The sequence below is a fragment of the Hemitrygon akajei genome, chromosome 30 (assembly GCF_048418815.1).
Source record: "Hemitrygon akajei chromosome 30, sHemAka1.3, whole genome shotgun sequence".
In the NCBI taxonomy this organism is placed as follows: domain Eukaryota; kingdom Metazoa; phylum Chordata; class Chondrichthyes; order Myliobatiformes; family Dasyatidae; genus Hemitrygon; species Hemitrygon akajei.
In genome coordinates, this window is record NC_133153.1 from 22910371 (window position 1) to 22938006 (window position 27636).

General features: G+C 40.8%; 2 protein-coding genes across 4 annotated transcripts in view; one reads left to right on the forward strand and one right to left on the reverse strand.

Moving 5' to 3' along the window:
* atp8b4 (ATPase phospholipid transporting 8B4) overlaps window positions 1–27636 on the reverse strand; it is a 294774-nt gene that overhangs the window by 189635 nt on the left and 77503 nt on the right. For all 3 annotated transcript variants that reach the window (XM_073033107.1, XM_073033108.1, XM_073033106.1), the window contains one exon: window positions 2428–2493. In XM_073033107.1, the coding sequence (XP_072889208.1) occupies window positions 2428–2455 (28 nt within the window). In that variant the 5' untranslated portion in view covers window positions 2456–2493. The remainder of the gene's footprint in view (window positions 1–2427; window positions 2494–27636) is intronic.
* LOC140718675 (putative CENPB DNA-binding domain-containing protein 1) lies at window positions 24068–24493 on the forward strand. Its single transcript, XM_073032709.1, has one exon. The coding sequence runs from the start codon at window positions 24068–24070 to the stop codon at window positions 24491–24493; it is 426 nt and encodes a 141-aa protein (XP_072888810.1).

Sequence of the window (27636 nt, forward strand, 5' to 3'; positions counted from 1 at the left end):
ATGAATTGAATTGCTTCCATTGTTGAAAAACTGAAACAAATTTGCCGCTGTTTTGTCTGGTTTGTGCACTTGGAAAACAACATAAGTCCAGCTGGAAGCAGTGACCTTGAAGCCAAGACTAAGTGAGAAATTAAACAAACATGCAATGTTGAAGGTCAGATTGTTGGAGGAAATGAAGATAATTACATAGCCTTAGAATGGGCTGTGACTTCATACAAGTTAAAGACAGCATGTCTAATTCACATGCAGCACACTCTATTACTAGCAGAGCATGCATCTGATACCTCATTGGAGGCTGATTTAACTAAGTTATATGCAAGACAACACAGGATGAAGGTTAAACACACATCGAAAGAACAGGAAGAGCAGCTTCGAAGAAAGATGGAACTGCTTTGGAGAGACAAGGAACAACTTTGAAGAGATTTGGAGTAGCTTAAGTTGTAGGAAGAAATTGCAGCCAAGGAGGCCAGAGTTAAACAGCTGGGGCTTCAAGTGATGTGAGAACTAAACGTGCCCCAGCAGAGCAGATCTCTGGTAAGAGTTCCTTTGTTGACATGGAACAGAGAAAATCCAGCTTACTCAATGTGAATGTGCATACATTTGAGGACAAATGTCCATGAACCATGAGCCTGAACCTCAAGAGGTAGCTCAGGGTGTTCCCTCTCAGCCTGTACCAGTTTGAACCTTCAAAAGCACAAGGTGCTTCTGAGGACATTGATTCACAGTGTGATGACACTTGTGTTTCAGATGATAAAAGTCTAAATGCCATGCTGGAGGCCATAAAGACGCAAAAGGAAATAACAAGCATAGTAATGCAACAGCAACACATTGCACCTCTGCCTAAAAGATGTAGTCATTTTAATTGCGCACGAACTTTGGTAATACATCATACTTCTACAATAGGTCTTCAGTTATCCATTTAAAAAGTTAAAAGATATATACGATTTTGCTTAAAGCCTAAGCAGAGTTGATTCAAATTGGGTTGTTAGCTCTTCTCACTTTGATACTTGATATTTGCACGACATTTGGCTGAAATGACGAGTCCATTTATTTGCATTTGTTTTCAGGATGCTGCTATTATTGGTCAGGTTCGCATTTATTTCCTATCTAATTGCCCTTGTATTAGCTGATTTTCTGAGCATTTCAGAGGGTAGTTAATAGTTAACCACATTGCTGTGGGTCAGCAGTCACACGTAGACCACGTCTTCCTTTTCTGAAGCGCTCTACTGAGCAGGATTGCTAAAGGCAATCTGTAGTTTAAAAAGAAATCACTAACTCAATTTCCTACAGTTCATGTTATTAAATTAATTGAATTTAAATACACTCCCACCTACCTTTGTGGTTTTTGAACCCATAACCCAATCACGGAGAAAGTTCTTCTTTTGATAGCTCAAACAAATCACATTTAATGCATTAATTTTATAAACCTCATTTCTGAATTTTAAACCTTAGTGGCAGTACTGCAATAACTATTCTAACGTAATAGATTTAGTTCTGATTGCACTTTAATATCTTTGAGCAATGAGATTGAGGAAAAACTCTCAGATGTAGAAGCAACACAGGTGATTTTCTTGTTAACGTCAACATTCATACATGGCTGTTAACAGACATTATATTAAAAAACATACTTGCAAAAGCCAGAGGCAGCCGCAAAGCAATTCAATTCATTACAGTTCAAGTACTTACTATTTCAGTAGCAAGATAATATATATATGAAAACAGCATTCTCTGCAATACAGCATGATAAAAACCACCAGACCTGTACAATCTATGAAAATACATTATTAGTCTTAACCAGGTACAGTGCTACAATCCATCAAACCTGTACATTAAAGCATCTACATGGAGCCAATAAGATATATATTTGAATGATAAAGCACTCTACCTGCAGGCTTCACACGGACCCTTAGAGTACACATACTGTATGTAAAATATCAGTAGTACTTCACTTTGAAAGGCAATGGCCTTTACTGAAGAGTTCTACAAACCATAAACAAATTAAAAGGTTGCTACGAAACAACAAGAAGTGTTCCCTTAAGTCACTTCACCGCTCACTGAAGTGAAGTAGCAAGGTAGCCAAAGTTGCGTAATGTACCAGGACCTGATGGGGAACCAGGAAGAGTTGAATGTCAATTACAACACGGAACAGTAATCTTTATATAAGAAAATATATGGTTCCTTTTATCTCTTGCCACAGCATGTTGCGCAGTTGAAAGCAGCCTGTTTGAGCCATAATAGGCCTCAGTCACAGTGGGCTCCGTTTTCCAGAGATAAAAGCCTTTATGAGTCGTTACAGCTTCCAACCCTCGCATAGCATTCTTGTCCACACACTGATGTTTATTGAAGGCAAATGCTTATCAGGGCAATGGACAGAAACATACAGTCATAACCATTGTCTATTTATATTTCAACAGAAGATTTACTTACCTACTAATTTATCCCTACAGAACTTCATAGCATCAGGTTACCTCAGATTTGGGCCCAGAAGATGGTCTAGTGAAAAGAAAAGGAAAGCAGATAGTGTCAGCAAGTCACAATAACATTAAATAACACTGGTAACACACATCTCCTAAGTGGAATCTAATAATAACCAATTGTATCATCAGCTTTATTTCAACTTTCACAAAGAGACATACAAGAATATCTCTAAGTAAGATAAAACCAGTCAAATTATTCAATCTTGATATTTAGTGGAAATGCAAGGCAATTATATTCAGATCCCTGGCTTTCTATAAATTCAACCTGATGCATTTTCTGTAAAATCATGAGCTCACTCTAGGCAAATAGAGAAGAACATTTAAAAATTTTAAAAAAACAAGGTTCATTTTTACCTTGGTGAGTTAGTGAGAGCATTTCATAATGAAGTTTTTATCTTATTTCAAGATTTTTAGGAAATAAATAGAAGGGTTATGTTTCAAAACTTGTACCAGTCTCAAACATGTCCACATTTTCAAAATTACGGTTAAGGAAAATACACCTAATCAACTAGGCCAAATGTATGCAGAGGCTGTTCAATTATATTTTACAGCTAATGTGCAGAATTCCAGCAAAAGACAATGGCTGATTTAAGTTCAAAAGTAAAAGTACATATATGCCATCATATACAACCCTGAGAAGTATATGGTAGCACCTGACTTTGAAAGGCAATGGTCTGGGGGGCATACACAGTAAATCCAAGAAGCACAACAGAATTATTGAAAGACCTCACCAATAGAACGGACAAACAGCCAGTGTGCAAAAGACAACAAACTGTGCAAATGCAAAAGAGAAATAATAATAATAATAATAATAATAATAATAATAATAATAATAATAATAACAATAATTAATAAACAAGCCATAAATATTGAGAACATGGGATGAAAAGTCCTTAGGAGTCCATAGGTTGCAGGAACAGCTCAGTGATGGGGCAAGTGAATTTAGCCCCTCTGGTTCAAGGGCCTGATAGTTGAGGGGTAATAACTGTCCCTGAACTTGGTGGTGTGGGCCTTATGCCCCTGTACCTTCTTTCTGATGGCAGCAGCAAGAGAGCACGGCCTGGGTGGTTGGGTCCTTGATGATGGATGCTGCTTTCCTGCCACAGCTCTCTGTGCAGATGTGCTCAATAGTGGGGAGGGCTTTACCCCTCATGGACTGGGCTGTATCCATTACTTTTTCTAGGAGTTTCCAATCAAGAGCATTGGTGTTCAATACCAGCCATGATGTAGTCAGTCAATACACTCTCTACCATTTGAAGTTTGTCAAAATTTTTGATGTCATGCCAAATCTTTGCAAACTCCTAAGGATGTACAGGTGCTGCTGTGCTTTCTCCTATGCAGTCCAAGGCAGAAATTTGTGAATAACTGCTGGAATTAAAAATAAGGCTTTTTTTTTTACTCCAGAGCAAAGGAGGAGGAGAATTATTAGTTTAGTAGCAAATATACCACAAAGATCCAAGAGGCTGTTTACAAATAGGGCCAAAGTTGCCTCTACTTCTTGAAGAGGCTGAGGTCCTTTGATGTACGCAGGTCTCTCCTTCTCCTGTTCTACCAGTCTGATGTCACCAGTACAATCTTCTATGTGGTGGTGTGCTGGGGCAATGGCATCAACAAGGGTGATGCCAACAGGCTCAATAAACTGAGTAACAAGGAGTCAAACTGGATATACTGGAGGCTGTCATAGAACAAAGGACTCTCCAGAAAATCCTGGCAATTCTGGACAATGTTTCTCACCCTCTGCATGCCACCTTGGCTGAACAGAGGATCACTCTCGGTAATAGACTAAGACAACTGCGCTGCTCCAAAGAGCGATATATGAGGTCATTCTTACCCTCAGCCATTAAGCTCTATAATGAGTCAACCTATAGGCAGGGAAGACCATAAGACATAGAAGCAGACTTAGGCCATTTGGCTCATCGAGTCTGCTTCGCTATTCAATCATGGCTGATCCATTTTCTATCTCCTCCCCACCCCCAGTTCCTGGCCTTCTCCCCGCAACTTTCGATGCCATGTCCAATCAAGAACCTATCAATCTCTGCCTTAAATACACCCAATGACCTGGCCTCCACAGCTGCATGTGGCAACAAATTCCACAAATTCACCACCCTTTGGCTAAACAAATTTCTCCACATCTCTGTTTACCCTTCTATCCTGAGGCTGTGCCCACTTGTCTTAGGCTCTTCCACCATGGCAAACATCCTTTCCATGTCTATTCACTCGGCCTTTCAACTTCGAAAAGTTTCAAGAGATTCCCCCCTCATCCTTCTGAATTCCAGCAAGTACAGACCCAGAGCCATCAAATATTCCTCAAATGATAACCCTTCCATTCATGGCATCATCCTTGTGAACCTCCTCTGGACCTTCTCTTCTCCAATGCCAGCATATCTTTTCTGTTTACCACCCTTTGCTCTCATGGACCCCCTGGGCAATACTGTGCAATATTACCATCACTTCTTAACTGGGCAGTGTGAATGTGCAGCCATTACTTATAATATTATAGATCTTGCACTACCATCTTATCAGTGTAAACGCGGACATACTGTAAATTTTGTAATCTTTGACTTATAAATTGTGTACATCTTATTTTTAATATAACTTAAAAAAAATTCTTTCTTACTTCTCTTCTAATATTTGCATATCTGCACACTTAAGTTACTGTGATGCTGTAATTTCCTTTGAGAGTAATAAAAGTATCTGTCTTTCTAAAAACCATTGCAACACCTGGACTGTCAAAAATGAACCAAACGTGCCTCATTTTCTTATTGGCAGCAAAACTTACTCTTATAATTTTTTGCAATGGTAATTAAAGAGATTTAACACACCAGAAACACACCTTGCTAATGTAGATGAGTAGGCATCTTTTGTAACCAGTATTCTGATTAACCGACAGCTTGTTTGGGTTTGTGTGGCCTTAAAAAAAAGTTAGCTCATAAGTTGTAATGAATAATTAAGGATGCTTTCTATATTTTCAATCATCTAAAGTGATTAAAGTAAGCATTCCGCACAGACTAGAAGGGCCGAGATGCCCTGTTTCTGTGCTGTAATTGTTATATGGTTATATGGTTATTAAGTACCACAGAAGTGAGCTGTAAAGACAGCAAGGATCTTTTGGTTCACCATCTACTTTTCTGGTGGTTGTTTGTTATGACGATAATGTAACTGTTTTTAAAAAAAAAATTTAAATTAAATTTTTAAGGGAATTACATACAATGAATAGAATAATAAAGTAATGAAAATTAATATTAGCCCTCCCCCCTCCCCTTAACCCTTCCCCCCTATAGGAGTGGACTATAGGAGAAAGGGAAGGGTGGGACCCCAGGGGGAGGTGATAGGCAGGCGAGACGAGGTAAGACGTCAGAGATTCTTTCCACACACAGACACCATCACCTAGTTCATCAGCAGCTATCCATACTTACACAATGTTTTAAATGTAGATGAAAATGCCATGGAAACTACCAACTCCCTATTATTAATTAAAAGAACAACAATAAGATAAAGTGGAGGAAATAAAAGGTCTTGACTGATGCAGGGCCTGAAAGAAGTAGAGGAAAATGAAGTTTTGAGACTTGGGGAGAAAATGCCGGGTCATTATGTGTGGGTAGTGGAAGATACTTTGCTGAGGAAAGGAGAAAGAGACTGACTATGCACCCATACAAATAACTAGAGAGTTAAGGGAAAGTGCTTCCCTGATGTTGGGACTGTTACAGAAAAGAGAGCAAGAAGGGATTCAAGATGTTAATTGGATCCATAATTTAATATGACTGCTGATTTGCTAACAGCACATTATGCACTTATAATGTAGAGCACATTTACCCCAATGTCCAGATTCCAAAATGCATTCTATATTCGACAGCAAGATCAGCACAGTGCTACATTACGGAGACCCCAACTCAAATTGTGCACAGTTTCCCAGTTGTATTTATGAATGATATATATCAATCGTTGTGATGGTACGATTACCTATATATGTGATGCAAGCACACGTCTCTATTGTCCGGTAGATGTTACATGTCACAGCAGTTCAACTTATGCCAAACTCCACCTGAAAATGCATTATAGTTTCCTTTCTGAGTATTTTGGTTGGAAAAAAGAGCCTCCATCTTAAAATCTCCAAACTCAAAAGCAGGAATACAGTGCATTTTACTATTGACAATAATTCTAAGCACCAACCACATTACTGTCAACAAGGCCATTTCGAGATATTCCTTACAAACAAAGGAATTTTAATTCTCAATGAGAATTGCTTAGAAATTAACCTATAATATAAAATAACTCATAAAAAGAAACTATTTTCATCTCCTATAAACCACAAAGAGTGTAAAACACAACATGTTGCAGGATAATTCATCAGCAGACAATACAACAATGCGAAATATATTTGATATTCTTACAGAGCAAGTACATTTCTGGAGTAATAAACTGCTCACCTGTCTCAGCAATTAAAATGTTGAGTATGTGCAAATTACTCCAATGTAGCTAATAAAACATTCTTATATGGACACAAGTACCTTTTAATGCCAATTAAGACAACGGCGCCAGATTGTGAAAATAAGGGATATTAAAATCACTAATGAGCAAAATCAAACTATATTTTGAAGTCAATTGTCTCTTAAATGGAGCAATGTTTTACTCTTGATCGTTGATTGAGCTCAATTTCCTCTGGGTGATTCTAAATATACTTTTACCTTAATATGACTATTTAAGTTGTAAGTAAGAGGTGGTTTTAGATGACCCATTTCCACCAACCACTGCATCACACCTCAGAATATTACACTTAAAATCGGTAATTGTTCATACCACTAAAGCCCATAGCTTTATCAGAATCATAGGATTGACCTGGTTATTAGTACATTTTACTCTAACATTGACATTTAGACCTAGTTCTTTGAAGTGCACCAACATGAACTTCCATTGCTAAGCCAGCAAAACAAATGCTTTCTTTTGAAGGGGAAGTTATTTTGTTAGCTACAATTGAATTTTAACTCATCTTAGACACATAGACAACTTAAGACTAAGCTATGATTCATTCAGGATGCAACAATAGCAAGAATGAAATTAAAGGGAAATGAAAAATTAAAGTCATGCTTCTAAAAGGAATTTGAAATGGCTGATCACATACATTCAGACTCCACACCCCTCCACAACATCTACAGTGGGAAAGGTTACTGCATATACAACAATAAGACCATGATACAGGAGCAGAATTAGACCATTTGACCCATTTCTTCATGGCTGATCCATTTCCCTCTTGGCCTCAATCTCCGCTTTCTCCTTGCATCCCTTCATGCCCTGACTAAGCAAGAAATCCATCAACCTTGTCCTTAAATATACCCAATGACAGCCTCCTGTGGCAACAAATTCCACAGATTCATCACTCCCTGGCTAAAGAAATTCCTCTTCATCTCCGTTCTAAATGGACGTCCCTCTATTCAGAGGCTGTGTCCTCTGGTTATCGCTTATAGGTCCGCAGAAGCTGCAGTGGGAAAGGTTACTGCATGTTTCTTGCACCAGGATATCGTCTAATTTTCTGACCTTCGGTCTGGCCAATGGATTAACTCAGAAACTTTACCACTAAATGGGCCAATAATTTGAAATTAAAATGGGAAAATCTCGTAACATACGAATGGATTGTTGTTCAGAAATATTTCAGTGACACATTAAAACTTTTGAGGTTGGGTCACACCTGAGCATAAAAACCTTCAAGAATCAAACATGGAAGATATAAGCGAGCGTACATGAGCAAAGAGCCCTTGCACATAAGACCATAAGGCATGGGAGCAGAGCTAGGCTTTTCAGCCCATCGAGTCTGCTCTACCATTCAATCATAGCTAACTTATTAACCCTCTCAACCCCATTTTGTGCCTTCTCCTCATAATCTTTGACAGCCATACTAATCAAAACCCTATCCACCTCCGCTTTAGATACACCCAATGACTTGTCCTCCGCAACCATCTGTGGCAAAGAGTTCCACAAAACCACCACCCTCTAGCTCCTCACCACCATTCTAAAACTGCATCAGGAATCATTGCTGTGCCAGAGCTCAGTGGGTTTTCGGAAGGTGTGTGGAGAGTGAGGCAGCAATGGGTGTTGGATGTGTCTGGACCAGCGGCTGATGATTGGGGAATTCCGGCCAGATACGTACCTACGGACATGCTGAAGACTGGAAAACAAGGGGATGGCATGAAGAAACATTCTCAAATATGGATGTAGCTGAAAATGGTGGGTATCTCAGAAACCAGAGCAACATTGGTTCCCCTTTCATGCTGAAACAGGCCACAAGCCATCAGTATGGGTAAGCTGGACTATTTACAGTTACCAAATGTCCAGAAGAATTTTGTACAAGTGATGTCAAGTGTACCCAGATGACAACTGATGTCACTGTATTTACTGGGCAGTTAAACTCACAGGGTGGAAATCCAAAGCAACACACACACAAAATGCTGATGGAACTTAGCAGGTCAGGCAGCATCTATGGAAATGAACAGATAATCATTGTTTTGGACAGAGGATTGAGAAGGCAAGGGGTAGATCCCAGTAATAAAAGGTGGGGGGAGTGGAAGGAGGATAGCTGGATGGTGATATGTGAAGCTAGGTGGATGGGAAACATCAAAACATCAAGGATTGGAGAAGGAATAGGGAAGGAGATTTCTCTTTCTGGTGAACTAATTAATCCCCTCACTTCCTCTATTCCCCACTCTGACCTTTTACCACTTCTCACCTGCTTATTACTTCCTCTGGATCCCCTCCTCCTCCCCTTTCTTCCAATGCCCACTCTCCTATCAGATTCCTTCTTCTCTGACCCTTGACTTTTCCCACCCACCTGGCTTCACCTATTCCCTCCTCCCTCCTCTACCTGTTTATTTTGACGTCTTCCCCCATCCTGCACAGTCCTGAAGAAGGGTCCTGGCCAGAAGCTTCGACTGTTTATTCATTTCCACTGAGGCTGCCTGACCTGCTGAGTTCCTCCAGCATTCTGTTTGTGTTAGGTTTACATTTCATTTGTGTAGCACTGTCATTGCCCCAAGTACAATTCTAGCCTGTCTTTAAAGTAGTGAAGACAGTGGGTACAATATCTTCCTGAGTCTGTCCTTCTCTTTGAACCACAGCAGGCTGGCTTCATTTCTTCACTACTTGAAGGTTCAGATTTTCCACTGACAGAGTCCTGCATAGAGTCATAGAGAAGCACAACACTGAACAGGCCCTTCGGTCCATCTAGCTCGTGCTGAACTATTTAAACTCCCTATTCCCATCGACCTGTACTAGGAATACAGCCCTCCACATCCCTAACATCCATGTACCTATCCAAACCTCTCTTAAACGTTGAAATTGAGCTCACAAGCACCAGTTGTGCTGGCAGCTCATTCCACACTCTCACGACCCTCTGAGTGAAGAAGTTTTCCCCCATGTTCCCCCTAAGCTTCTCACTTTTCATCCTTAACCCATGATCTCTGGCTGTAGTCCTATCCAACCTCAGGGGAAAAAGCCTGCTTGCATGCATTAGACAAGAACTTATACTTGTAATCCATTACCTGCTCTTTGAATGAACATTCTAACAGTGGGAAGCATATGGGCATAAAAGTATGTTCAAATTTGTACGAGCCGGCAGGATTCCTAAACCGTTTGCAAAAGAGTGTAAAGCTCTGAAAACTTTACAGATCTCTCCATACGCCTGTGCTTCCCAGTCTCTGTTCCTTTCGTCATCTACGTTCCTGAGGCATTTGTGCACATCTTACTTTCATCAATCATCTCGGAATTTCAATGTTCCATCACTTGCAGCTTGGAAAATCTCACAAGCCCATGCTATTCCTTTTCAAAGCCCTCTCTCACAAGTGCCCATGCACACACCTTCCTCCTTTAACACCCTCCTAAAAACTCCTTTGATCAACTTAACTTTCCTTTTATGGTTTGGCTTCAGTAACACCAGAGCATTCAAGTAGGCTCTTCAGTCCAACTAGTCCATTCTGTCCAAGATGTCCATCTAAGCAAGCCCCATTTGCCCATATCTCTATAAACCTTTCCTATTCATGTACATGTCCAAGTATCTTTTAATTGTTATACTGTATCTGCCTCAAGCACTTCTTTTGGCAGCTTCTTCCTCTGTGTGAAGAAGTTGTCCCTTAGGTGCCTTTAAAATTTTTCCCCTTTTATGCCCTCTAGTTTGTGGTTTCCTTTCTCTGGGAAAAGACTGTGTGCATTCATCCTATTTATGGCTCTCCCACCATTATAGACACTTATAAGGTCATCCCCTCAGTCTTCTGCACTCCAATGAACAAAGACCTCGCCTGCTCAATCTCTCCATAAAACTCAAGACCTCAATTTATATTTGATTTTGGCCTTGCTAAGTGCTTTGATTCGTTTGAAGGGCAGTGCTGTTAAAAACATTTTCTGGTCACGGTCCTTAGGAGGAACAGTTCCAGCTAACTCATAGAAAAAGAGTTTTAGCAAGAAAACATCTTGAGTCAATTTTGCAAAAGGACAGTACAGGGATATTGGCGAATGATTTTAGCTACTAGCAAGAATGGTGTTAAAAGAACTTTTAAACATAGCTGCAAGAAAACACAATGGAGAAAAAATTCACACTTTCTAATTGTTTTCTGATCGGAACTAACTGGCCAACAGTTCCTGCAGTGATCTGCTGAACCACTTGCAGTGGACAGCAGAGCTTAATGTTATTCTTCAGTCCTTATTGCCACAAATCCAGCTGCAGTAGGGAAGTCATTGTATTCTGAGGTACACGTCAGAGTTTGGATACGAACACTAGTTCTCTTTTTGGATCACACATTTAGAAATCTCGGAAGTACTCCAAACAAAAAATCCCTGACAGAAATCACGTTTCAAGGAGACAGTAGAGGAACTAGTCTGGCTCGGGGAACTGGTGGTTCATCTCAAGAGGAAGAACCAGATACAGAGCTGATTGATTCTGTAGGAACAATTACTTGCTGAACTCCAAGCTGCCAGAATGTTAAACACCTTTCCAATATTTGCTTCATGTGTTATCACCAATGCAGAACTTCTTCCCCCCCCCCCCCCAGTACAAACCACTGTTGCCAATAAGCATGGTTCATATGGCACCAATTCCCAACTCATTTCGGTCACCTTACTCCCACCATCCCCAATGCCCTCCTGTTTGCTCTGCAAATGACATTACTGGGCAGTGTACAATAGTATCAAATGTGAGAGAGTGGATGAAGCTGGCAGGTGAATCACAATCACTCAGAAAATCTGGGACTCAAAGCTCAAAGTAAATTTATTATCAATGTATGTGTGTGTGACACCATATGTTACATCAGGATTCATTTTCTTGCAGGCATTCAGAGTAGAACAGAGAAATGCAATAGAATCACAGAAAAACTACACACAAAGACTGACAAACGACCAATGTGTAAGAGAAGACAAACTGTGGAAATTCTAAATAACTAATTAATACTGAAGAGTCCTTGAAGGTGACTGCGTAGGTTGTGGAATCAGTTCAGAGTAGAGGTGAGTGAAATGATCCATGCTGGCTCAGGAGCCTGATGGTTAAAGGGTAAAACTGGCACCAAAGATTCCTCCTGCTCCTCCAGCCCGATGGTAGTAGTGAGAAGAGAGCATGGTCTGGACGATGGGGATCCTTGATGATGGATGCTGCTTTTTTATAGCAGTGCTCCTTGTAGCTATGATCAGTGGGGAGGGCCTCTCCTGCAAAAGGATTCAGAAGCTGTGAAGGAATACTGGCAATTCATTTTATTCTGGGGAAGAGGGAGCAAACTGTTCTATATTTTTATCTTCCATTGTCAGACTACAAGATTATTGCTGCCTTCCCATTTCTTAAGATTGTTATGCCTCCTCTCTATACGCCACTGCTGTTATTTGGTGAAAAGGCAGAGAAGGAATGGTAGTGGATGATCTCAGTACTAGTGGGCCTTTGTCCAGCTGTTTTCTAGTCCCTGCTTACCCTCAGCTTCCATGTGCATCACATATTAGTTCTCCCAAATCTAATTCTGGCAAGTCCCAGAACCTGCACGCTAATGCTACCCCGCACACCCCCAACCCCATTTAAATCATTCTGACCCAATAACCACCAGTTCAACAATGTAAAGCTTCAACAGCCTCTGCGGTCTGCTCAAATTTAACAGTTATTACTCCAGCTCATTCCTACATTACTAACTTGAGGCAAGGTCAGTTGCACTCTGCCTACATCTTCCTTAATTGCCTGTTAATTAAAAATAATATAAATTAAAAATTAAAGTGTACTATGTATTTGCTTGGATGTTGCCCCATCCTGCTCACATCTTTGATGCACCCTCTGTACTCCTCGCTTTGAACTACAACCCCCCCCCCCAACTCTCTTTAATTGTCCTCTGTAACTTTTCTTGTTCATTCCACGTCACTCCTCTGCACCATGACCTTTTGCTCCTACTCTTCCCCCCTCACTCTTTTTCACCCTGACCGCACGGGGCAATCGCCAAGTATGACCGAGATTTCCCTTTTTCTCATGCAGCTGCCACTCAGGCATCTTCAGTGACAGAAAACTGGATTACAGGTAGGAGCAGAGTGGATCCAAACACACAGGTGGTCTTCAAAATAAAAACAGAAGATATTCTGAAAACATAGCAGGTCAGGCAGCATCTGTGGAAAGATAAAGGGGCTTCAGCTTGAAATATTTTGACAGATGGTACCCGACCTACTGAGCATTTCCAGTGTTTTGTTTTTATTTCAGAGTTCCAACATCTATAGTTCTATTTTTTTTTCATTTTCAGTTAGAAGTCTTCCTCCTCACTGCTGCTATTCCAAGTAGACTTTGGAATTTTATTGCAAGCATCTGGATCAAACAAATAAGCGCATCAGGGCTGCAGACTTCGTGTTCTTGCTGTAGAAGCTGGAACAAGTAAGCAACTGGAATTGCTTCTCGTAAATTTTCATACAAAGTTTAGTGAACTTGACAAGTTTGTGGAGGGGTGCAAAGCTGTCTCCCGTTCACCACAAAGTATCACAGTTATTGCTTACTTTCTGGCTTGTGAAGAAAATGCCCCTGTGCACAAATGGTGTTTCCCAGGAGGCCATACTATATTATGACATCATCAACAGTTTTGGTCATGGACCAGCACCCCCCCCACCCCCATAAATTTCAGTGGAGCTCAAGTTTCATGCACAACTGAAGAGATAATTAATGCTTACATTAAACATGAGACCAGCGAATTGGTGCTTGGTTTTACAGGGAAGGCTGGCAGGTTTAGGCCCAATTGATCAGTGTTTGGTGTTGGGAGGCGTTGGATATGAGGAGCCATTGGCGTATCAGGTCAGGGATCGGGGAAGTCTTGCATGATCAAGTCCTTGCACGAGAAGCACAGGACTGGGACTTCTATCCGGGGAGCTTCAGAGCCTTGACTGACAGGGAAGTCAAGGGGCTGGAGGTAGCTTGGAGATTGGTGCCTCGGGGAAATTGCTGAACACGGAGGGTGCAAGATAGGGCAAGTGATGTGGAGAAACAATTTTGTCTATTCATGCTGATCATGCTAAGTACAGTACAGAGAGGAGCTGATATCAGTGGATAGAAAATAAACTCAGCCTGTAATTAAAAAGCTTCCCCAGGGCTGTCCAACGATCGGCACTCCAAGGAAAACTGGGAGCAAGTTCCACTGCATATTTCAAAAGGATGGTTGCAAGGCGATTGACAATAATCCATGCTAATACATCTCATACTCAAGACTAGCAGGAAAGTGTTTATTTTTGGTTTTCTGTCAGATAATTCTGAGCAGAAGTGTTATGCTATTGAATTTTAGGGCTAATTCTACAAGGATGTGACTCCTCTTTAAATTGGAATAAGATCAGGTCTGCTCCGCCATTCCATCGTGACTGATTTATTATCCCTTTCAGCCCCATTCTCCCGTCGTCTCTCCATAACCTCTGACACCCTTACTAATGAAGAACCAATCAACTTCCAGTTTAAATATACTCAATGACATGGCCTCCATAGCTGTCTGTGACAATGAATTCCACCCTCTGAATAAAGAAAATTCTCATCTCTATAACATAGACAAAAGCTGGCTGCATTTTCTTGGATGATATTTTAATGTATTCATTTTAGAGATATAAATATCTAGATGACACTTGTGGTTTATTTTAAAACATTTTTAGGATCTGGACATCACTGGCTGGACGAACATTATCTTTTATTGCCTTTGAGAAGGAGATGGTAAAAATCAAGAGCCGGTGACAATGAAGGAACAGCAATGTACATCCGAGTTAGGATGACGTGCGACTTGGATGGGAAGTTGCAGATATTTCTAAGCACGAGCAGGCTTTGTCTTTCTTGGTGGTACAGACTTGGAAGGTGCTGTAGCCTGGGGAAGTAATGCATAAGCTTCATTCAAAATGATCTCCAGAAGGGTGTACGTTATTTGCTTATGGTTGGTGTAACAGATGAATGATGATCTATCTTCCCGTTCACCCTGTGTCAGGTCCACCCTGACCAATATATTTACTAAAGGAGCTGTTAGAGTTGTGATGGTGGACACACAGTGAAATGCCACGTAGAGCCATACAACATGAAAACAGGCTTTTCGGCCTACTGAGACCATGGCAACCATCAAGCACCCATTGACATGAATCTCCCCACAATTCCCGATTCTGCTGTTACCTGCACACCAGGGCAGGTTGCAATGGCTAGTTATCCAAACAATCATCATGTTCTTGGAATATGAGAGAAAGCCAGAGAACCCAGGAGAAACTGATGGACACAGGAAGAATATGCAAACTCTACAAAGACAGAGATTGGGTTTAAATACGTACAGTTTCTCTGAACTTCATTTAGTTGGGACTACTAAATAATCCAGTGCAAAACTGTGTTCTGACCTTTGCCACTTATTTATATGGTGTGCTGTACCTATTACAATCACTCAATCAGGCCATCTCAAAATAAAAGACAGTGAAACTGGATAAAAGACCATTTAAAACAGTGGTGAGGACGGATTACACCAAAATGAAGCAATGAATTTAGAGCTGTCCTGCCAAAGGGTCTCGGCCCAAAATGTCAACCGCACTTTTCTCCATGGATGCTGCCAGGCCCGCTGAGTTCCGCCAGCATTTTGTGTGTGTTGTTCAAATTTCCAGCAATCTGCAGATCTTCCCCGTCTGTGTAATTTCTCTTATGAGCCCCATTTAAAACTTGTAGCAGCAATGCTTTTGCCATGCTGTTCACGAGGTTAGAGGTGCTTGACCTTCAAGAACCTTGACCCCCTGAAAGATGCCTATGGAACAGATGCTAAAATCAGCTAAGAGGTGAGAAAAAAATGTAAGGATGGGAACACTGATCTTCTTGATCTCAGCACAGAGATGTGATGTGTGTTGTATAAAATAAATTGGTGATGGAATAGTCCAGGATAAGGTTTCACTTATTCTGAGCTGTGTGTAAAACATTGACGTAGAGTGATAAATGGCTCGACAACAATCTCAGAAGCTTGTGCTCTTGGTATTTTTGTGATTATCACAACAGGAAATAAGTTGTAACAAAAAACTAAAAAATCGCTTTGGAAGGAAGGTACTGGTGTCCAACGTAATGTTTTTAGGAGTGAAATTCACACAAGAAGGTATGACAGGCTATGTTAAGTACATAGTAATGCCCTAGTGAGGTCCCAGGTGAGTGATTTGCACATGCCAATAGGAGCTACAAGATCCAATTTCTAGACTAAGAGTTGTGTCTTCCTATAAATGCAAATATCCTGATTCTCGTACATTAATAGGGAAAGAGGAAGCAAAAGTAATCACCTTACATACGTGCAGAAATGCAGTCTTTATAACAATAGCCTGACAAGCCAAACAATGCATGGATCAAATATAATCAGTTATTTTTGGAAAACAAGAGATTCAAGGGTTTTCACTCATGCTGCAGCATGCGAATATTCCAGTGACCTGTATTCACCATCGACTTTCCATTTCGGCATGGTGTTGCGTGCTTTTGTTAAAAGCTTGTGCCATCCCACAACAACGATGGGCTCAGAATTCTCAGCCAACATTGCAGTGGCACTGCACTACTGGAGGTACGAGCTTACCAATAATAAACGATACTGGCATCTTCTGAATCCTGAAGGACAAAGGAGCTACCCCAATATTTGGCCGATATTTCTCCCTCAATTAATCCTCTGAAGATGATTACCGGTATTTGTTTATTATCACATTGATTTGTGGCGGCCTCATCATTGTAATCGCAATGATTGAAGTGGAGGCTGGACTTCATTAGTGCTGCACTGTGCACCAAAAGGTCAAAAGTGGTATATAAAAGAACATCTTTCTACGACCAACCTCATCAAGCAGCACGTAGATGTATTTCCTAAATAATGAGCAAAATCATTTCTGAATTAAAACCCAATGTCATCTTTGCTTCATGATCTAGTCATCACAAATGCAAGGGAAAGCATTCATTTCAAAATAATAAGTGAAGTAAATAAACATTTCAGAGCACAAGTGCAAAGATCAAGAAAACACCAAGTTCAATGCTGACTAGTACTCAGTCTATCAGATTCTAACGTGGGATCAGCAAGCAGGAAGAAATTTGTTAAAAGAAAAATCAGGAAAATGTGTACATGCAGGCACTAAAAAAACTGGATTAGGTTAGTTTATGGCTTATTCCCCCCCCCCCCCCCCCCACACACACACAGACAACACATTTATTGTGGCAGGAGAATTCAGAATCCCAGAGGGTTAAAAATACATCGGAATGCTGGAGGAACTCAGCAGGTCAGGCAGCATCTGTGGAGGCAAAAGGACGGTCAGCATTTTGAATTGAAGTCCTGTATCTTATTATGTGGCTCAGAGACAGAGAGGAAGCAAATGGGTTAGTCTGGGTGCAACGGCAGGTAACCAGAGAATAAACAGGCATGTATAACCATTTTTTTGGGGTATTTTTCTGTAATAAGTATTAAACTGGTTTATGTTCTTGTGAATTGTACATGATGCACTGAGTCTCAACTTTCTGTATCTTCTTGTGCAGCGTAAAGACAATCCCAACCACCTGTTTTTCCCACGTTATTTTTGGAACAATTCTAAACGGAATTGAGATAATGAGCTCCTGTACATCTGCATCTGATGCAACGCTGAATTAGCATCAATCATTGCCCGTTCCAGGCACATAGGTCAGGAGAATGTATAAGATTTTCCATGAAATTTACTCAAAAGTTACCAAACCCATATAAAACATCATGTAATTTCAGGTACAAATTATTATTCGCCTAGAAATTTGGTTTCCACGATCATCTGGGTTTAGGTTTACAACTAGCCCCACACCAAAATGAATGAATCATCGTTAGTTTTCCAGCTTAGTGCATTTAATTGTCTACAAGGTGGTCCATAACATTAAACCTTTCTTAAGGCACAGGAATACATATAGTAGATACAGAAACATTGTGGTTAAATTACAGGATTAACCCAGAGTTCAAATCCCACCACAGATTTGCATCCTTTCATTAACTCAATCAGAAATAAAAAGCTTGGATTAGTAACAATAATGATAAAACTACTTGAGTGGCATAAAAATCCACCTCATTCACCAATATCCCTTGGAAAATGATCCGTCTTTGCCATGCCTGGCATATATATGGTTCCAGGCCCACAGCAATGTTATATACACTCAATTGTCTCTTGAATGGCCCAGCAAGCCATTCAGTTCCATTAAATTTTTGTGACTTGACCCATCACCACCTCCAAGAAAATTAAGATCAACAAGCAATCAGCTAACACAGAGGTCCCCAACCTGGGGGACCACAGACCCTTTCCTTAGTGGTATTGATGCACGGCATTAAAAAGGCTGGGAACCCCTGAGGTACAGGGACTCAGTAAGTCGAGCAGTGTCTGCGGGAGGAAAGGTTGAATATTTGCATCAGGATTGTCTTTAGGAACAACTTCTTCCTCTCCATCATCAGATTTCTGAATGGGCAATGAACCAATCCATGAGAACTACCTCACTATTATTGCTCTCTTTTTTTCACCGCTTATTTGATTTAAATGTATACATATTTCTTATTGTAATCTATAGTTTTTTTTAAAGCTATGCACTGCCACAAAAGAAAAACAGATTTCATGACACATGTCAGTGATAATAAAACTGATTCTGACTCTATGTTGGATGGGCCAGCCAGACCCAAACAAGGCTCTGAAGTCAGCAAGTTATCAACCGTAGCCAAACATGGAAATGTTGTAATTAATATGGGAGCTGCACTTCATACACATACTGTCCATACTATACTTGGACATGGGTAATGAGCAGCAAATCTGTTATAGATGATAACCCTCTTCACTTGTTCAATCAGCATCAAAAAGCAACTAGTCATTTACCTGTGCCTCTTCAGCCTCACGTGGATTTCCAGGTGAGCTAAGGATCATATCGTGATAGCACTTTCACTTTCTCTGATAGCCATGCATCAGAGGTCACCAGAACTCAGTGACAAACTTGCTGCTTGCATCTGAGTTACAAGCCTTCTAGATGTAGATACAAAATCCCCTAACTCCTCCTTCACGGTTAGAAGGGGATGCTACAACAGCTCACCAGCTATTTTCCTTTTACTATTTAAGGAAAAGGGCAAGAGCGCTGCAGGATTAAAAGAAGCCAATCTTCAGACAGATATCCCTTGATGCCAACAAACCTACTGTTTATTTTCAAATCTTCCACACGTGTACTTTCACTTCTCTTCATATTCCAGCTGCCAGCTGTTTTTATAACCACCCACAGGATGATGGGGCTAAGAATGGAAGTAGAGCCAGTGGCGAACTTATTCCCTCTATCAGGTAGGAGTTACAGGCACACTATTCATAAACAGCCAAATGTTCTGGAGACATTCAGCAGAGTTCCCAGAGCAGAAGCCCTCACCCCACTGGGAGTGATGCTTCAGTGAGAAGCACAAAACTTTGTGAGACTTAACTGACCATTACAACTCTAACGCACATCCCGCCTTTCAGCTTATTTGAAATTCAGTTCATTTAAGGCTCTGCTTGCTTTATTCCATCTGCATGTACTCAGTTCCCTATACTTACTTAGCACACATATAATTCTGAACCTTGTACTGAAGTCCTGACATGCTTGCACTTCTCCATACCCCAGCAACCTTGCAAGACTTTCCAGTTCCAGCCCTCTGTTCATCCGTCAGGTTTATTGCTCCAACAGTGGATCCCTTTTGAGGCACTAACCAGCAGATTTAATCAAGTGGATCAGAGGACGGTACTTAAGTTGGATTTTCCAGAAGTCCTTCAGAGTGCTACAAAAGAAGTGTGGTGCTAAACCATTCCTTGTGGGATTCAGGATCACATGCCATGTGACCGCCAGTTCAGGATGAAAGCAAATCCTTCAACTGGATTAGAAGCTCCTTGAAAGTAGAGCACTGCATTTTCTTACTTAAAGGAAGCACCATAATCTTCCGAGCAAACACGAGGAAATCTGCAGATGCTGGGAATTTAAACAACAACACACACAAAATGCTGGTGGAACACAGCAGGCCAGGCAGCATCTATAGGGAGAAGCGCTGTCGACATTTCGGGCCGAGACCCTTCGTCAGGACTAACCGAAAGGAGAGATAGTAAGAGATTTGAAAGTAGTGGGGGGAGGGGGAAATGCGAAATGATAGGAGAAGACCGGAGGGGGGTGGGATGAAGCTAAGAGCTGGAAAGGTGATTGGCGAAAGTGATACAGAGCTGGAGAAGGGAAAGGATCATGGGACGGGAGACCTCGGGAGAAGGAAGGGGGGGGGGGGGGGGAGCACCAGAGGGAGACGGAGAACAGGCAGGGTGATGGGCAGAGAGAGAGAAAAAAAGTTCAAGGCTACAAACAGTAGTCCTTCAGGTAAATCGTATCTGATCATGATCAAATCAAGCTTTATTTCTTAATAAAGGATAGAATATATTCTTTGACTTTGCGACTCTGTTTTTGGATTGGATGGAAGGTGCATCAGACAGGAGTAAACCTCCCCCCCCCCCCCCCACCCCCGTGCTTAGTTTCTAAGCAGTGTTGGTGTGTTCGAGTAACTATTCCACTTTCTTAACAAAAAAAAATCACCCCGGCTCACTCCCCAGTTCTAACTCTAACTGAACTAAAAACAAAACAAGAATACGCAAGTAAAACTTTTCCCTTCTACCACGTCCCCAACCACATGACAAATATAATAAACGCACAACACAGAATGCAAGGCAGTGTGAGCGGGATGACGCAGGCAACTTCAATTGCCTGACTAATTAAGGCAAGCGTGTCCCTTTGCCTTCTTTACCACACCATCTGTATAGCCACTTTCCTGGAGTTATAGACTTGGACGCCAAGATCCCTCTGCATATCAACACTATTTAGGGTCTTTGCATTAGCAAATGTTCTTTTCCTTTAATTTGATCTCCCAAAGAGCAAAGCCAGGCTAAATACCATCTTCCGTTTCTCCACCCAGCTCTGCAACTAACCTAAGTCCCGCTGTAGCTTTTGGCAGTCTTCTATGCTATCCGCAACACTGTGTGTAGATAGCATATTATCTTGTTTGCTCACTGAAGACGGAGGGTTTAGAGGTCAATGGGACTTACTCTGACCCGAGATCTGTGACTAGTGGTATTCCACAGGGATCCATACTAAGACCTCTTCTGTTAAACAGCAGAGGTGCTTGTGATAGCAATGTACTGCTGTTCCTTTAATTTCATCTCAAAATAAAGCACATCTTAAACAGCAAAGGTCTCACTACAGATCCCGCAAACCCTTAGCAATCTCATCTGTTGCCTCTCCAAATAACCTCGGGTATATCCATTTTAATATTCTTTAACAGACCCAACACTACTTCCTCCTTTATCTCAAAATACCCTGGCATATTATCATGCTCCACACTGATCTCCCAGTCCTCCTTGTTTAACACTGATGAAAGGTACCCATTTAGCACCTCAACCATACCCTCCACCTCTAAGCACATTTTTCCTCCTTTATCTGTGAGTGAACCTACCCACCCCTAGTTATCCTCTTGTACTTGATGTATGCAGAGCACGCCTTGGGATTCTCTTTAATCCTACTTGCCAATGACTCTTCATGGCCATTCTTGGCTTTCCTAACTCTTGTTTCTAGTTATTTTCTAAGTTACTTATAATCCTCAGGGGCTGTATTTAACTTTAGTTTTCTAAATGCTACATACGCTTCCTTTCTCTTCTTGACTAAATGCACCATCTCTCTACATCCTCAAGTTCTCTTACCTGCCCATCCTCATCCTGTTTCAGGTACTGGAAGATACCAGTCCTGCACTATAACTACTTCTGACTTTTAATGGCAGTTGTCAGTCCACTTTAAAGATGCATTACTGCCACCGACTGGACTGCAGTGTGATGTAGAGAATGGGGAAATAAAACCCTTACTAGTTCTTTATCAAATGAAACCTAAATTACTCCAAAAAGCACTAAAGATTGTAAGTAATGAAAGAATACTGTGAATTAAATTAAAGTCACTTCCATAACTTGTTTTAAATGAAAACGATCAACCTCCAAAGAAATAGTGCATTTAATTTCTTTCAACCTTATATGTTTCACATTGTAATAGAATGTGTTCAACTGTTTCATAATGATGACCAAAACTTACACAACCTAGTGATGCTCTCCAACAAGATGCAAGGAATAATTAAGCACAGTATGAACCCCTTCTCCCATCAACCTAACAGTTTTATGTATTCTGTAAAGGTGTCTCCACTTGTGCCCATTAGCCACAAGTCTTGCCAAAACCCCCTAATTCTTAACCTTACCAACCCCTTAGTTTCTGATTTATTAAGTGGAAGGTCTATATCTACATGAACTTTTAACAGCTTTTTTTTACTAAACAATCAGCCCTCATTCCCCTCAACACCTCTATGTGCAGGGACCCACAAGAAAAGAACACCCAATACTTTGAATATGAACTGAGTCCTTCCAACAGTAAGTCTGACCTACTGCTGGAACGTCCCATTTTAAGACTAATCAAAACCGAAAAAGAATTTGAACAAATTACAACTTTGCAAGGACAGATTTCCTCCACCCACTGTAAGCCCAAAATGATGGCAACCAATTCTGCTGATAAATGGTTAGTAAGACGTTTCTTTATTGTTACCTGTAATTCAGGCACAATGCAGCCACACCAACATTCCCAGTTAAATTATCTTTTGATCCATCTATAAAAATGGTTGACATATCAAAATAGTTTTCTTTAACATATTGATGAACCAACAGACTCTCAGGCATACCAGGATCCTTAAACTTCATTAAATCATCCAACCTAAAATCAACTAAAGTTATTGGAAAAAACCAAGGTGGGGTTACCGAGAAAGCTGTACATAATCTAGCAAGCCCATATTCCTAGTGTGAAAAGGAGTCAGCCACTCAAAACTAAAAACACTCTTCTACATCACTAATAGTACCATTGCTACAGCTGGCTTCCAACACATTAGGGTATTCACTTAGAACCCTATCTCTACATTGTTTAACTTCTTCACTTAAATTATCTTGATTACGAATTGCAATTAACTCGACCTTCTTAATTTCAGTAACAATCATGTTACCTTCTTTCATCAATACTGGAATGTTATTATTCCCATGAAATCCCCCCTCTTCCATTTTCTTAATCATTCCTCAAATATCTCCAAGTTTAATATCCCTTTCAATACTGATCACCTGCACCAAACTTTTTCACAATCGTCACCACTTTGCTCACCATGGTCTGTGCCCTTTTATACTTAATAAGGTCACTTGGAGAGTGATACAGTATTCTTAACTTTCCTAAACACCTTATTTCTCTCCCTATTTGCCTCAGTCCACCCATGGTACAGTCTTGCTCCTATTAAAGCCCTTTTTAAGAGGAATCGCTTCCAGTGCAGTTTGAAGTGACATAACCTTTCATTACTAAACTCTACATCATCCCTAACATTCAGCCTTGACATCACATAAAACCTTAAACGTCTTCCAATTTGCTTTACCAAAATTTCACCTACTAAAAGTGGCCTCCAGTCCCCTATATAAATCCAAACCCAAACTTACAAAAATACAGGAAAATGATCACACCCCAATGTTTCATCACCCATAATATCCCACTCCAGCCAGAACATTCAAAACTAAAGTCGAATCTGTATCAGTTTCAGAACTACTATGAACATTAAATTTAATACCTCTCCCATCATTAAGGCACACATAATGGGAAATACATAAAACTTCTTCTACAATCAAACCATTACCATCATTCTGCAAATAACCCACAGTGAACAATGTACATTAAAATCGCCACAGCATACAACCCTTAGTGAGTTAGAGCTATATATACTTTCTAGCAAATCAATTGAACTCTTTCCATAAGTGTTGTTAAAGTTAACCACTTTAATACCATTACCTGTTGAATCAAATACTTCTACTACAACTGCTTAATAAACTTCATTCACATCCAGAACTCAATATCCTATTCCTTTCCTTATAAAACTGGCAACACCACCCCTCTACCAACTAACTACAGTTGGCCCTCCTTATCTGCGAGTTCCACATGCACGAATTCAACCAACCGCGAATCGAGAAAACCCGGAAGTGCTCTTCCAGCACTTGTTGTTTGAGCATTATTCACCTCGCGTCTCGTTTGTTCGCTACTTTGTTCCTGTGAAAAAATGGCTCCTAAAAAGCAATTGGGTGGTCAAAACAATTCCTCAAAGGCTAAGAGGGAGCGTAAACTGCTATCTCTCGCAGTGAAAGTAGAAATATTAGCTCTTTTGAAAAGTGGCGTGTCGCATTCTGAAGTGGGCAGTAAGGTCGGTAAGAACGAATCGAGCATTCACACAATAAAGCAGAAAGAAGCTGAAATTCGTGGAAGTGTTAGTGTTGCCCCTACAAAGGCAAAAATGGTCTCTCTGGTTCGTAATAAAGTACTTGCGAAGACTGAGAAAGCACTAAGTGTGTGGCTAGAGGACATGTCACAGAAGCATCTCCCTGTCGATGGCCAAATTATACATGAAAAAGCTCTTAGTCTCTATGAGCACTACTGGGACGGGATTGTTGAGAGCGAGAGAAAAGAGTTTAAGGCTAGTAAGGGATGACTGGCTGGCTAAGTAAAGCGCGACAGCCTCAAGAACATAAAGATCACAGAGAATCAGCATCGGCTAATGCCAAGGCCGCAGCAGCGTTCCCAGAGGAGCTCAAGAATCTCATAGAAGAGAAAGGCTACCTTCCAGAGCAAGTCTTCAATTGTGATGAAACTGGCTTGTTCTGGAAGAAGATGCCCAATCGTACCTACATCCACTTGACGCTTGAAAAATTTGCAGCCATTTTTCAACAGGCGCAAGTGTAAAAGGATATGATCCTCCACTACAATCCTCTGATGGAACGAAGCCTCCGTGTCATCCAAGGGATGACAACATGCCTACAACCACTGCAAGATGTGTTTGATGATGCAAAAAAAAGAGACAGCTTCCTATAACAATGTTTCTAACTAAAGCCTCTGCAATTCTGAAGTCTCAGCGTTCAACACTTGAAGATCCTCAGCCCTCAACCTCCACAGTTCTTTAGTATTATTGAGCCTCCTCCAAAGCGTCCTTACTCCCTAAACAAGACAGTGTAACAACTACTGTACAGGTATTACAAGTTTTACTCGTTGTTTGATCATTGTTCACCTCGTGTCTCGTTCGTTCACTGCTTCTATTGTGAGCAAGAGGAACATATACAGTTTTTTTTTCTTGTCAATGTTCGCTAAACATAACAGTATAACAACTGCTTACATAGTATTTACATTGTATTAGGTATTATAACTAATCCAGAGATGATTGAAAGTATACAGGAGGATGTGCATAGGTTATACGCAAATACTACACCATTTTATATAAGGGACTTGAGCAACCGCATTTTTTGGTATCCGCGGGGGGTTCCAGAACCAATCCCTCGTGGATAAGGAGGGCCGACTGTATCATGCCTAATTACAATATAATTATATAATTCTGCAAAGAAAAATCGAAACATGGTAACAAGCAGATTTCCTGGAATTCATATAACATTGGGTGGATTTGACAAGTCAGAAATAAACTTCTTGAAGTCCTGATCAATAAAAATCAGTCTTCTTGCATTCCACTGCAATACCCTTAATCCCATTATGTCCCTTCACAAGCGGACTTTATCGAAGTAGACCTTGAATTCTTTTCATCCCTGCACAGCACATAATACTCCGAAACTTTTGTCACCTCCAGCTAGATCCTACCGCCAAGCACATCTTTCCCTCCCCACCCTCCACCACTTTCTGCAGGGATCTGCTTTCTGTGACTCCTTTGTCCATTCTTCACTCTCCACTGATCTCCCTCTGGGCATTTATCCTTGCAAGCGGAACAAGTGCTACCCCTGCCCACACGCCTCCTCCCTCACTACCATTCAGGGCCCCAAATAGTCCTTCCAGCTGAGGTGACACTTTACCTGTGAGTCTGCTGGGGTCATACACTGTGTCCAGTGCTCCCGGTGAGGCCTCCTGTATATTGGTGAGACCCGACGCAGAATGGAAGACCGCTTTGCTGAGCACCTAATCTCCGTCCACCAAAAAAAGCAGGATCTCCCAGTGGCCACCCATTTTAATTCCACTCCAATATGTCCATCCATGGCCTCCTCCACTGTTGTGATGAAGCCACACTTTGGTTGGAGGAGCAACACCTTATATTCCACTTGGGAAGCCTCCTCCCTCGTGGCATTAACATCAATTTCTCTAACTTCTGGTAATGCACCCCACCACCCCTCCACTATTTCCCATCTCTGTTTCCCTCTCTCACGTTATCTCCTTGCCTGCCCATTGCCTCCCTCTGGTGCTCCTCCCCATTTTCTTTCTTCCCTGTTCTTTATCTCTTTCACTAATCAACTTCCCAGCTCTTTACTTCATCCTCCCTTCTCCAGGTTTCACCTATCACCGACTATTTCTCTTCTCTCCCCCCACCTTTTAAATCCTCAGCTTTTCACTCCAGACCTGCAGAAGCATTTCGGCTTAAAACATTGACTGCACACATTTCCATTGATGCTGTCTAGCCTGCTGAGTTCCTCCAGCATTTTCTGTGTGTTACACAGCAAGAATAGAATTCCCTACTATTTCCACCCCATCAGCTTCAACCAAAGGACCATCCTTCAAAATTTAAAGATTAAAGATTATAAAGAGTAGCTTCATTTGTCATATACACATCAAAACATACAGTGACATACAAAAACCCGGAGAAGCTCAGCTGGTCAGGCAGCATCTATGGAGAGGAATAAATAAATGATGTTTCAGGCCAAAACTCTTCATCAGGATTGACTGAAATGTCAACTAATTATCCCTCTTCATAACTGAGACAAGTTGGTATTCAAATGAATTTTGGTGCCATTCTGCACAAGAATTGAAAAGTTAACATACAAATGCAGGAAGCAAAGGAAATGGCATTGTATTAAAATTGTGTTTTAGCTTTTACTATAATGGATTATTTTTTATCAGTCTCAAACATTAACAGTTTCTCTTTTCACGGATGCTGCCCAATCAGCTGAGCTATTCCAGCATTTTCTTCTTTTATTTGTCTAAAGCACATGTTTATCGTTTTAATATCTAAAAGAAGCCTTACAGAAAATGTAGAGAATCTTATCCTGTACTATGTTGAGTTCTGCTATCCTTAAGGAAATCAGAACCGGTAAACTGAGGGTGCTTTCCACAAGGACAGATGAAAAGCAATTTCAGCCAATGGTTACTTGGGTTGGAAAAAAGAAAGATAATTTAATATAATTCAAAGCTAGAAAGTTCGTCTGGGTATGATGAGAAGCAGAAGGCTGTTTCTTTTAGCTGAGGAGTGCAGAGATAGGGGTCTCAAGCACAGAAAAAGCTGGCCATTTGGGTCTGTGATGAACAGAAACTTCACTCAAAGCATTTGTGTTCCTTGACTTCAAAGGGCAGTGGAAAATCAAATCCAGCCCCTGCATTATCCAAATATCATATGATTCCCTTTATCTATCATAATTTGCCATCATACAGAAATGATAATTAAGGCACAGTAGATAATGCGGGAGCTGGATTTGAAGATCAACCCTGCTATTACTGAAGGGCACAGCAATCTGACAGACCAAATGGCGTATTCTTGCTTTTACATATTTAATGGATAATTTTGCTTCAACCAGCATTATATAAAAGGCACAGAAGTATATTTCGACATTTTGCTTCAATTGTTTGCATAATAGTATTTTTTTCCTCTGT

Coding starts and splice junctions, on each gene's coding strand:
- LOC140718675 (XM_073032709.1), top strand. CDS start 24,068: ATGGCTCCTAAAAAGCAATTGGGTGGTCAAAACAATTCCTCAAAGGCT.